The 13176-nt window shown below is 43.2% G+C and overlaps 1 protein-coding gene across 1 annotated transcript; it reads left to right on the top strand.

Moving 5' to 3' along the window:
* Window positions 1-3587: 3587 nt before the first annotated feature.
* On the top strand, window positions 3588-12550 carry zbtb40 (zinc finger and BTB domain containing 40; the record flags this gene model as incomplete). The annotated part of the gene is made up of 10 exons (XM_080423293.1): window positions 3588-3682; window positions 4316-4469; window positions 5097-5578; window positions 6132-6569; window positions 7692-7898; window positions 8359-8523; window positions 9611-9834; window positions 10548-10707; window positions 11101-11357; window positions 12350-12550. Exons 2-10 carry the CDS (start codon window positions 4321-4323, stop codon window positions 12548-12550), a joined length of 2283 nt encoding a protein of 760 aa, XP_080279419.1. The 5' UTR covers window positions 3588-3682; window positions 4316-4320.
* Window positions 12551-13176: the final 626 nt, after the last annotated feature.

Here is a 13176-nt window from a genome sequence, read left to right on the forward strand (position 1 = left end):
CAGGAGCTGGGGCGCTGCCACGCTAATAATGACGTTCACCTGGGCATAGTAATATGGGAATCTGGATAGAGAGGGGGTGAGCGTGTGGAGCCGATAATTTCTGTTGACCGCAACAAAGTAACGTATCATATCGCACAGTAACATCCACGTTTAGGTATAATAGTATCATGCTGGGAACTGTTGTACTTAACCTGCTTTGTGGAGAATAAATGGTCAAAACGCACGGATTGGAGTGGATCTGAATTCTTGTGCATGCGCGTCATATAAGTGTCTCTCTCCCATGTTTAGCTCCTCGCGGCCCTTTAAACAGCCGCAATAAGCACTCATCAGCACCCTTGAAGTGGTTTCTGCCGACTGGGCTGACCATATTTGAACAGATTTAGCAGTATCTGGACATGGCTCATCTCCATCCTACTGGCTGACAGTGGGTCGACAACTACATTTCTCATACACCGTTATGAATGTGCAGAGAGAGAAGGTGACATTAACTTGTCATCTTCTCTTTCATGGAGCACATGAGGAAGTACTTCTTCCTTGCTGGCCATGTGCAGTACTCTCAATATGCATGTGCTCAATGCCATATAGAGGCTAAAGCCCAGTCCACACCAATTTGCATTCGCATCATTGGTGTGGTGGACTGGGCTTAAGCCAGACCTTGTCTGTCGGCACCATGATGGATTCTGGAAGCCTGTCTCTGCTCACCAGTTTGGAGAGCAGACTGCCATAAATCAATCAGGAAAAATGATTTCATGGGCATGGCATTGTAATGCACAGAAACAGTAGAGGGGGATTTGAAGCACCTGTGTGTCTTGGTCATAAAATAATGGGTCACTACTCACTGCCCTCCTCTCTACAATCCCATCATTTGTTAAATCGCCCCCTCTCTTGGGAACGTTGATGAGATGTCATCGTGAAGAGCAAGAACATACAGAGGCTGGTGAGCATGTTGTATACAGTGTTGACGATGGATACTGCATTTTGTCATGATGAGGCAGACATCACCATGATTTCCTATGTCCCTGTGGCAGCCATCTCTGCAAAGGGTGTGATTCACATGGTCAAACTGATTGTCCTGTTGTTGTATTGGGGTGTATCGCAAAATACAGGTGGAGCATTGGGATGGGACAGTCCTGTCTGACACAACCTCATATCCGTATGGGAAAGGCCAGATCAGAGCACTAAAACTTTGCTGGCAGTGAATGACTGAACATCCCATGCTAGCTTATGTGCTGAGAGAGGTGGGTGGAGGATCATGTGGTCGGTGGACTTTCTGATCTTGATTATGAGTTGGAGTATAGCCTACATATAAGTATTTAATATAGGTATCATTTTACACTCATATATGAATGCTAGTTCTTGTTATATGTTAATGACAGATTTCACAAAAAGAGAAACATGAATAAAGTGAATCATGAATGTTCATCAAGTTGTCACATTTAACTTGACCCCTTCACCTGACCTTTAACATGTGAGATTGGCCTGATAGGCCTATTGAAAAAAAACTAATATCAGCATTGGTTTCTTCTACACATATGAAAACCCTTAAAAATAGGTATTACACATCATTCTACTACAAGTGGGTCAAAAGTAAAAATGTTGCCATGGCATACAGTGGCCATCTTGGATTATGCAAATTACAAGAGTTACAAGATAATTACAACCAAACTAAAATTGTTCTCTAAAATTGTTCAACGTTGTTAAGAGATTCAAGCACATCTTGATTCTATTTCAGGAAAATGTATCCAAATAACAAAACAAAAAAACTAGCAGAAAATGTTTAGATCACTATATTTCTCTTTTTACTAAATATGTATGTATGGATTATTTTTCTTGCCACCTGTTTTCTCTTAAACCTTGAACTTGAAGTGTGTATTGTAAGATCCTGCCAGGTATCAGGCTGAAATAAAGTTCCACTGGGGTTCATTTTTATTTTAACCCTTTATTATTATCCTACAACAGTAAGCTCCCCTGACGCAGCAGGTGGAGCGATCATCCTGGTACCGCGTTACACCGAAATGGTGACTTATCTAACACAGTTACCGTTAACGCCAGATGTGGAGGTTTTTACACCCACAGTTGAATTCGATAGGACACCAATGTCGATGTAACGTACAGCCAGTACAGACAGTCAGATCCCAGTGTTCTACAACAGTGTTGCCATGCCCGCTTATTATAAGGGCTTGTTTTTCTGTATGATTGATGTAGTTTATTTAGGGTGCGTTCGGATATTGCACACCGGAGCGCACTCGCCTATTAGTTTGTATTGGCCAGTGCGCTCAGTGCTGTATTTCCGAACGCACCCTTAGAAAGACATGAGAATAGTACATGACAGTACATAACAGTACATGGAAGTACAAATTCACAATACAAGGTCTACTAAACTGGAAACCCTCATTAAGCATTACGCTTGTTTAAGATGAGAACCCCATGCACACAAATCATGATGAAATATAAGAGGCAGGCAGATATATGTACAGTCGCTTGTAAATATTGGTAGTTGCGGGTTGCGTTTTTTTGGGCTCGTTTCTAAGAATACAAGAAGACTCACTCCAAAACCAACTCACCCCAACTCAAAAAGGAAAACTCACCCCGGAGCTAGGAACACTCACCCCGGGGGGTGGGTAAACTCACCCCAGGACCTGAGAAAACTCACTCCGGAACACTCACCCCGGGGGTAGGAAAACTCACCCCGGGGGAGACGCACTGTGATTGGCCAGTAGTCACTTTGAGTGGCAGTTGGGGCAAACGCAGTCAGTGGGGCAAACGCAGTGGAGTCAGTGGGGCAAACGCAGTGAGTGGGGCAAACGCAGTCAGTGGGGCAAACGCAGTCCCCACCAAAAATATTTACTATTCTGTCCCTATCGGTACATAACTCGGACGGCGCTGATTCGACTAGCAGACCATCGGCTGGTCGTTGCGGGCACTCGCGCCTGGAGGCGCTCGGGCGCAACTCCTCAGCCTCAAGGTCTGCTGAGTCGGCGCGCCTCCGTCATGGTCCAAAACTATACTTTATCGGCGAAAAAAAGAAGTCCGCGGATGACTGAAAAAGTTTTACCCCAAGCATTCTGTGAAAATGGAAAGCTCACAAAGTTAAAAACCATTGGGGTGAGTTTTCCGGAGTGAGTTTTCTCAGGTCCTGGGGTGAGTTTTCCTACCCCCGAAAATCTTGGGGGTGAGTTTTCCTACCCTGTGGGGTGAGTTTTCCGGAGTGAGTTTTCCTAGCAATGGGGTGAGTTGGTTTTGGAGTGAGTCTTCTTGATACCCGTTTCTAAAGTGTAGGTGCTTATTTGTTATTTGGACTTGTTTCCTAATGTTGTTTAAACGAGTGTCAAGGACCCCCCTTATGTCAAGGACCCCCCGAATTAATATGTATTTGTTCAAAAATATTCCTTATTTTTAAAAATGTCTTCAAGATTTTTTTTTAAATAGCAGATCTACTGTGAGCTTGTAGATCGGCTATTTTCAAACAGCCGAAGCACGAAGGGCTCATGTGGCCTATTAGTTGCTGCTTTTTGGGCTCGTTTTCATAGACTTGGTTGCTTGTTTCTCTCGCAAGATCTGGCAGCCCTGTTCTGCATTCAGCAGTCGCCATTTTCAAAACAGTGAAGCTTTATTGCGCATTCAAGAATTGTCCAGCGATGGAGTTTCAATAAAGAGCCGGATCATTTGAATAACATTGAAGGTAAAGAAGGGAAGGGAGAGCATGTACTCTGGTGTTTATGTACTAACAAAACATAGTGCTCGTCTTTCCTGTATATTTACATTGTCCCCCAGATTAGCTGCAGCAGCTAATGTTAGCATCGAAATCACTGTACATAAAACGCCATAGGGTTAAAGTCCTATCTCCAAAGTCACATTTATATAAAGAAATAATAAAAAACGGATTTATGAGCACATTTTGAAAGGCCAATATTTCAGGGTCTCCCCCCTTGAGCGCCTGTTGGGCAGTGGTGTTAAGAAGTAACTAAGTACATTTACTCAAGTACTGTACTTAAGGTATTTTTACTTCACAGGACGTATGTCCAATTTTCTGTACTTTTACTTCTACTCCACATACATCTCACTCTCAGAGGCAAATATTATACTTTTATTCCACTACAACTATTTGAAAACTTTAGTTACTAGTTACTTTGTAGATTTTGATTATTATTATAAAACATACAGTAACCATTTAAGTTTTAAGCCCTATATACATTTTGACCATTTGATTCTCCTATTACACACAGTCAAAAGTGTAAAGTCCACACACATGCCTACATAAAGAAAACATTGTCTTGTCACTCATCACACTTCCACACTTTCTCTCTGTTGACAGGGACCATGGAGCTGCCCAACTACAGTAAGCAGCTTATGCAGCAGCTGCGGACCCTGATGAAAGAGGAACAGTTTTGTGATTGCACTGTCCTGGTTGGGGACGGTTCCCACCGTGCACACAAAGTGGTCCTGGCTGCTTCCAGCTTGCTCTTCAGGTTGAATTCCCTTTTGTTTGTCCTTTAGAGACACATCATCATCATCACGTTTTCTCCCCTGACATGATGCATCGATTTACAATTTAGCAGACGCTCTTATCCAGAGCGACATACAAGTGTTTATTAAACATCGACTGGTGTCAAATAAGAAAAGTAAAACAAGGTGGCTCACCTGGTAGGAGTGCAGACATAAATAAAGTCCTTCCCGCAGCTGGCCCTGGTTCGACTCTTCGAATCAAACCCGAGGTTCTGTGGTACATGTCATCCCCTCTCTCTGGCTTTTCCCTCAGTTCGCTGTCACTATCTAAATAAAGCAGAAATTATTTTAGCATTTTTGCTTTATCTAGATAGGAGAGTTTTTGCTTTTATCTGTAAAATATTTGAAACTAGCATTTGCAAATGTTCTGAAATATACTATATCTTTTTTTTTTTTTGAGAAACATTCAAACTCTTCAAACTGTTTGACAATCCAAAGATAATGTGTCAGTGTCAATGACCCATCTGCCTCTTTACATCTGTTACAAAGGGGGAACACATCAAGGGAAATCTATATGCATTTAAATGGATTATTAGCACATTTATTGTGCAAAAGCTTATTTTCTTCCATCTCCCTCCTTCCTCCGGCAGATCTCTTCTAGACCGCTCAGACAGTATCTCCATAGACACAGCCGTTGTGTCATCCCTGGAGTTTGAATGTCTCCTGGACATGGTGTACACTGGCAAACTGCCTCCTGGCAAGCACAATGTCAGCCGCATCATCGCCGCCGCCGACAGCTTGCAGATGTTCGACGTGGCAGTGGGCTGCAAGAACATCCTCACCAGTCTCATGAACCAGCCGACGGTCCCCTCGCAGTCGGACGACCATACGGACCCCCAGGTCCAGGCCAGCGTGCAGCCTGAAGCGACACCCTCGCCCAAGAAGGGTGCTTCGATCTCTGGAAAAATTGTTGCGAAAGCTGGGCCCGCTGGGGCCCAGGCGAGGCGTGAGGTGGAAAAGGCAGACAGTGAAAATGAAAGAGGGGATGAAGAGTTGAGTTCTGAATCTGCAAAGGAAGAAGAGATGGAGGAGGACAGGAGGGAAGAAGAGCGACCGCCCTGTGAAATCCCAGGTGATTTTCTGCTACTCAACATCCTGTAGCAGCTACTGGTTCAGAGTACATCTAATAACTATTCTTTATATTGAACTATATAAAACATAAAATGACTAATGGTGACATAAAATGGGCTACAGAATAATAAAGCACTTAAAATCAATAGTAATAAAGTAGTTGCCAAGAAGTTGCTACTGTACAGACAATGAAACACTTAATAAAATATGACTAGTTAAAACGGTGAAAGTCCAGGTGAGTCCAGAGGTTGTTTTAGAAAGTTAAGTTAAGGTTAGAAATGCAGTGGTGAAGGTTAAGGCTTAGGCAGTTCATTTAGTCTGTAAAATATGTGTGTGTGTGTGTGTGTGTGTGTGTGTGTGTGTGTGTGTGTGTGTGTGTGTGTGTGTGTGTGTGTGTGTGTGTGTGTGTGTGTGTGTGTGTGTGTGTGTGTGTGTGTGTGTGTGTGTGTGTGTGTGTGTGTGTGTGTGTGTGTGTAAGAGAGAGAGAGAGAGAGCCTACAGTTGATGAATAGCCAGCTCCATGATTTGACATAGCTGACCTCTCACAACAACAGGTACACAGATAGACCCTCAGGGGGAGGGCCCTGAATCCACCAGCAGCACAGACCAAGGCACCACGAAAGAGGAACCAGAAGAAGCAGAAGAAGAAGAAGAAGATGATGATGATGAGGGAGAAGGGGAGGAAAGTGGAGAGGAAGAAAAGAAACCAAAGGAGAAGGAAGGAAAAAGAAGAGTTAAAGTATTGCAGTCGGAGCAGCCTTACTCCTGTCGCTGGTGTAAGAAAGGTTTCGCCTACAAGTGTCGGCTGCTGGCTCACACCAAACGCTGCCCCATGTCGCAGGAGTTCAAACACCAGTGCCAGCTGTGCTCTGAGAAGGTGGCCACGCCACGTGCACTGCAGCGCCACCGTTCTGAGGCCCACCCGGATGCAGCACGCGTCAAGAAAAAGGCGGTGTGTGACATCTGTGGTAGAACCTTTGCACACCCCTCAGGTGAGCATGCACCTGTATGAATGCAGGTATGTTTCTATTAACTATGCATATAGCATGTCTGTTGGATCACTAGTGCTGTCAGTTTTCTTCTATACTCCCATTTTAATTTCAATTATTTATTATTTTTGGGCGGTGTAGCCGCCCCTATAAGTGGGGTTGGGACACCTCATTAGCTGTACTGTGATTGGCTCATTAGTACACCCCTAGCTGTACTGTGATTGGCTGACTCTATTCAGCACTGTGATTGGCTAGCGAGACACATGATGACATTAATAACCTATAAATAGGATTATGCACTTAAAAAAATCAAAAAAAAAATCAAGTGAGCTTCCATCACTATGATGACCACTGTGATGACCACACCGCCCACTTCACACTGGGTGTGATTTTTTGGGCGGTGAAACCGCCCCTATAAGTGAGATTTGGAAAAATGTACAAATATCTTGGGCAGTGAAACCGGCCCTAAAAGTGAGGTTTGGAAATTTGTACAATTATCCTGCGCTGTGATTGGCCAATCACAATCTATTCAGGACTGTGATTGGCCAGTGTCACATGACACATGTGCATAGCCCTATATAAGCAACCATAACTTAAAAAAAACCAATTTATTGTTTTTTTTAAGTTATGGTTTTGTCCATCATAAAGTGTGTTTTACAAAAGATAAATGTATTTATCTTTTGTACATGATTGATCGACTCCATTCAGTATTGTGATTAGCTAGCAAGACACATGCTGACACTAAGTGGCTCTTTCAGATCAAAGCATATATATTGGTTGACTCCATTCAGTATTGTGGTTAGCTAGGAAGACACCGCCCACTTCACACAGGGTGTGATTTTTTAAATATACATATGAATACTATATATATGAATTTTATATAATTACATAGAATAATTTATAGTTATGCAATAGTAAACACGCATTTGATAAGAGGAGAGTAATATTAGCCCTACAACATCTTACCGCTTGGGTGTTGAGTTCATGACGAATAAAGACGGTTAATGGAACCTTCTCAGTGATGGTACTGCGAATACACACAGATACTTATTTTCTTCTCTCACCCCCCAATACCCCTGTCGTCCTTCCCTCCTCCCCCCCTCCTCCCACCCGTCATTCTCTCAGGGATGATTTACCACAAGCGGACGGAACACTTTGATGAGAAGCCGTTTGCATGTGAGGAGTGCGGAGCGAAGTTCGGAGCCAACTCGTCGCTGAAGAACCACATGCGACTGCACACCGGAGAGAAACCCTACCACTGTAAACATTGTGACATGAGCTTTACTGTGGCTGCCGCACTCGCCTACCACACCAAGAAGAAACACTCGGAGGGTACCGCTCAGACACACACACACACACACACACACTCACACACACATACACACACACACACACACACACACACACACACACACACACACACACACACACACACACACACACACACACACACACACACACACACACACACACACACACACACACACACACACACACACACACAGCAAGAGCAATAAATGTTATACGTAGGATTCTCAAATCTTGGTACACACTCTTGCACTTCTAAAGGTAGAGCCTCAAAATATGTATTGTGCACCTTCACAAAATGTTTTTGTAATTGTGTGTGTGTGTGTGCATGTGTGTGTGTGTGTGTGTGTGTGTGTGTGTGTGTGTGTGTGTGTGTGTGTGTGTGTGTGTGTGTGTGTGTGTGTGTGTGTGTGTGTGTGTGTGTGTGTGTGTGTGTGTGTGTGTGTGTGTGTGTGTGTGTGTGTGTGTGTGTTGTCCATTTCAGGCAAGATGTACGCATGCCAGTACTGTGAGGCCCTCTTTGCCCAGTCCATTGAGCTGACTCGTCACGTGCGCACACACACAGGAGACAGGCCCTATGTGTGTCGGGAGTGTGGCAAGGGTTACAGTCAGGCCAGTGGTCTCACAGTTCACCTGCAGACTTTCCACAGTAAGAAGAAAGATAGATTGATAGACACACATAGATTTGCTTATATTGGTTATTGACAATTGGGTTGTCAATAAACAATAACTTAGATCACCATAGACACAATAAAGACATTAATCTTATTTTAAGTCACATTATTTGCACATGTAAATGTAAGGACTACATAGTGCATAAAACTAGTGTTGCACTGCTAACCAGTATAGGTAGAAACTTTCAGCAAGATTGCACTGCTAACCACACCCAAGGCGTGATGTATTAGTGATGAACGGAAACAGTGGTGTTGAACACCATGTTGTTACGCAAGTGTTGCAACTATGGCAGCTGAGAAGGCCATTCTTTGCTGAAAGGCAAACATTCCAGGTGAAGGATACTTCTTTTCACAAGACTTACAATTCACAAGAGCTAATTATTTTGTTACAGGTATTAGGCCTATGATATTGCAATATTTACCATTATATATTTAGAAGAGTAGCGTGGAGTAGAAACATTTATGAAAGTGTCACTCCATAATGACTAATGTCTAATAATGTCTTCAATTATTGCATAATGTTAACACCAAGCTGCATTGGACACATTTGCAAAGACCTTAGTTGGATCCATTGTGTGCACTGCACTGCCTTTTTAATAAATCGGTATAATTCGGTATAATTCCATCATGATTGTGATGTAGCCAGCAGTGCAATCCAGCAGTGCAATCTAGTTAAAGGTGTCCACCAGTAGAGGGCAGTTTAACACTTGTTTTCAGCACTGTGACTTAGGGTGAAGCTACTCTTTTCTCAGTGGCTCCCAAACCTTTCAGCTCGATGCCCAAAAGATACATTTTACATTTGGTGTCTCCCCGAGAATATATGAATTGATTATTAATTGAGTTTTAATTGATTATTAATTGATTATTAATTGATTATTAATTGATTATTTATTTATTTTATCTTTTGAAATAATAATTTAGAGATATGTGTACGAAATGTCAAAAAGAAGAAATGTTCTCGTGACCCAAAAATGGGTCCTGGCCCCATTGTTTGGGGAACACTGCTTTAACATATTTGATTGGACAATCAGTATGTTTGTGTATGCTTCCACTCCCACCCAGACATTTCAGAGCCACACGACTGTCAGAAGTGCCGCCTTAGTTTCTCCTCGCTGGAGGACCACCGGCAGCACATCCAGGAATGCCACCCCAAAGACTTCAAGTCCTCCTTGGGGTGTCCCGTCTGCAACAAGATGTTCACTACCACCGCCCTGTTGGAGAAGCACAAGAGCACGCACGCCGGCAGCAAGCCCTTTAACTGTGACATCTGCCTCAAGTCCTACCAGGTTAATTGTGAACCACTTAACCCCTATATACTTAAATGACCGGGGTCCCCCCAGAGTTCTGTACTCGGTCTGCTCCTTCTTTCGGCCTGCACCAGGGGTCTCCCAAGTGGTCCGTGGACCATTGGCTAGTGGTCCGCAACGTCAGCCTATAAATTTTTATTTTTATTTTGTTATATTATAATCATGACCATTATATATCAGGCAAACAGGAAGGTGAAAAATGATCAACCACATCGAGGTACACACCCTTAACTCACTTCTGGAAATGGACACAGGACACAAGTGCCTTCTCAGATGGTTATCCAAGGGGCGATTGCTGGCTAATGTTTGAGTTTAACACGTGAACCGCTGCTATTTTCGTAGAATGTTTGCCCCAGAATAGAGACAGTAAGTTCATTTGGTTACGTTAACTTTTAAAATGTAAAAAAGGACCATTAAGGATCCAGTTTCTTCATAGTTCATACCTTGATTTAAAGTAAAACCTAAATCATTTGCTGTGTGTGATGGTGGAGTGGTATCAAGTAGGTCCCTAACTGTGCTTTGTTGCCTATCTAGCGACAGACTAGCTCTGTATATCATGAAAAAAGATGCGAAACACAATACAACACAGCTAGTGGGCGGTGCTTTTATTGGACAGTGACACCTCATCTGGATGAGCAGGTTTTGTTCAGATGATCAAACCTAAACCCTGATCTCCATCTCTCCATTCACAGCAACTGTCAGGTCTGTGGTACCACAACCGGACCACCCACCCAGAGGTATTTCTGAACCAGACCAACAGACACCTGAAGCCCCTGGTCCAGTGTGAGGTCTGCTTCAAGTTCTTCCCCAATGCGGCCAGCCTGTCCAGGCACCGGGAGGCAGAGCATGCAGGTAAGAGTGCATACATTCTGGACGAGATGCATTTCAGAAAGGCGACCCCCCCCCCACCCACCCACACACAGTCTGTAAGGCCCGCACTCACACATTCATTGCCACAGAATTCAATACGACTCTTGGTGTCGTGCTTTCGTTTGCATGTACCGGCACGTCTGCTGGTAAGACAAGATAGATCCTATACCACAATAAAGAATACTACTTATTTAGAAAAAATGTCTCTGCCCTCTGCATCTTATCTAAAGATAGAATAAAGCAAAAGTTGCTTAACAAATACAAACACAGTACACATTTCTGTCTCCATTCTTCAGAACAATAGTAATACACACCAGTGTATATATTATGTCACAGCATCTTTGTAAACGCTACCTGTTGGTTTCTCTGTGGCAGCGCCAGTGGTCTCAGCAGTGCGCTGCCCATTCTGCCCGGGCGTGTTCCCCAGTGAGGCGGAGCTGCAGGAGCACGGCAAGACCCGGCACCCCAGTCTGGAGGAGGGCTCTGCCTTTGGCTGTTCCCTCTGCCCCACGGTCTGTGCCTCCCAGCACCTGCTCCAGGAGCACTTCCTGACCTCTCACATGGCAGCGGCAGCAGACGAACAGGGGGAGCAGGGGGGAGGCGAGGAGGAGCAGGAATCCACGTCCCATGCAGTAAGCCTTAAGGGAACTCTTAATGCGTTGTTGTTCATTTATGGATTAGGCTTTGAATCAAATCATATATGTTAGACTATATGACCATGTTCAAGGACCATACTGGTGGTACCACTCTCATAATATAATACATCTATTTGAAAAGTAAAGCAAAATAGTTTTATGCATAAATTATTCAAGTAATAATGTATTTAGTTCAATAATCTGAGAATTAACCAAAACCAAAGTAGCACTCAGTAAATCTGAGTGCTACTTTGGTTTTGGTTGATTCTTAGATACATTATTGTATAATGATTTGAATGATTACTTCATTACTTGAGTAATTAGTATACACATATTTTGTTGATTGACTTTATATTTCAAGTAGATTTACTACATACGACAGTGGTGTTATTTATTTACACATTCTTTTGAACACAGGCTATGCAGTGGGCCCAATTTTCTTATCATCGGTAGTAGTAGTAGTAGTAGGGTGTTTGACACTCTTCTGTCTTATTGTTTATTGCTTATTAAATGTATCCCAATTAGCCTACACCTTGGTCTATAAAGGACATACAAAATAAATAAAAAATACAGTCAGAACTGTCCACAGAAAGTGTTTTTTTGAGCAGCAGGAGTGTCCAGTCAGTGTCAGGCCAAACAACAACACATTTGGTCACTGACTGCATTAAAAACTTTCTAGACAGAAAAATTGGAAGACCAGAAATGCAACAAAAACAAATAATCAAATACAGTTAGTTCCATTCATATGGTTGGTGGCATTAAGTGTGCCTTTAATCGTTTTTCGAATGAAAATGTCCTGTGTGTGAGCTATCTGAGATGGTAGTGAGTTCCAGGACATTATTGAACGATAAATAACTGTACGGTTGAGGAGGATTGCTCTTGTGGTTTGAAGTGAAGTGAACTGGCATTTTCTCTAAGTTTGACACACACTGATGGAGAATAAAAGAGAAGTTGAATATGCTTGTTTGTCGTGCCATGTCTGCCGTCAGGTTATCCAGACAGAGCAGTCGACCAGTGAGGGGGCAGAGACCAACATCTCTCCGGACCAGTCACAGATTGCCGGGTCCCAGCAGGTGCTAGTGGCCCTGGGAGACAGAGAGGATGGGGGTTCGTCCTCGGAGGTGGTGGAGGTCAACATGGATGACCTGCTGAACGGGACAGTCACCTTCATTTGTGGGGGTAACCAGTGACCTCTCAACCCTGAACTCTGATCTAAACTTTAACTAACGTACTTTTATTTTTCTGGCGTGGCTCTTGTTGCGTGTCCAGATTTCTTGTGCACGCTGCCAGTAGGAAAAAGGAAGTACCTCCTCGCATCCTTTTCACAATTATGTTTTATAGATCTTTTTCTTTTTAACTTTCAATTAATCATGGAAGTCAATGAAATGACAGTCGAATCAGGAGTCATACAGTACATCATAGATATGTACGTCATTGATGACTGGCGTCAAAGATTGACCACATATAGTCTGAGATCCATATGAAGCCATGCCGTTATTAGATCCCGTCTTGTTTTTTCAAGTTTTTCTCCTAACGTGATTAAACGTTCAGACAAGCCAAGAGCCATGAAGACGATTCCGTCTTGGACATGTAAGGTGAATGTGACCAAAAGGCAGCACTGAACCCCAGTGTTAGAAGTGATGAGATATGAGGGCAAAGACAACTAGTCAAACTGGTTGATATTGATGTTCAATTCTAAGATTGTTGTAAAGTGTTTGAGAAAGCGAGACATGAAATTGGGGTTAGGCCAACTAAATATACAGAATGATTTTCAAAAGCCATTTGGTGGACTGTGTAATGGTTGTAATAGGTACAC

The sequence above is a fragment of the Gymnoscopelus braueri genome (assembly GCF_963280865.1).
Source record: "Gymnoscopelus braueri genome assembly, chromosome: 3".
Taxonomy (NCBI): Eukaryota; Metazoa; Chordata; class Actinopteri; order Myctophiformes; family Myctophidae; genus Gymnoscopelus; species Gymnoscopelus braueri.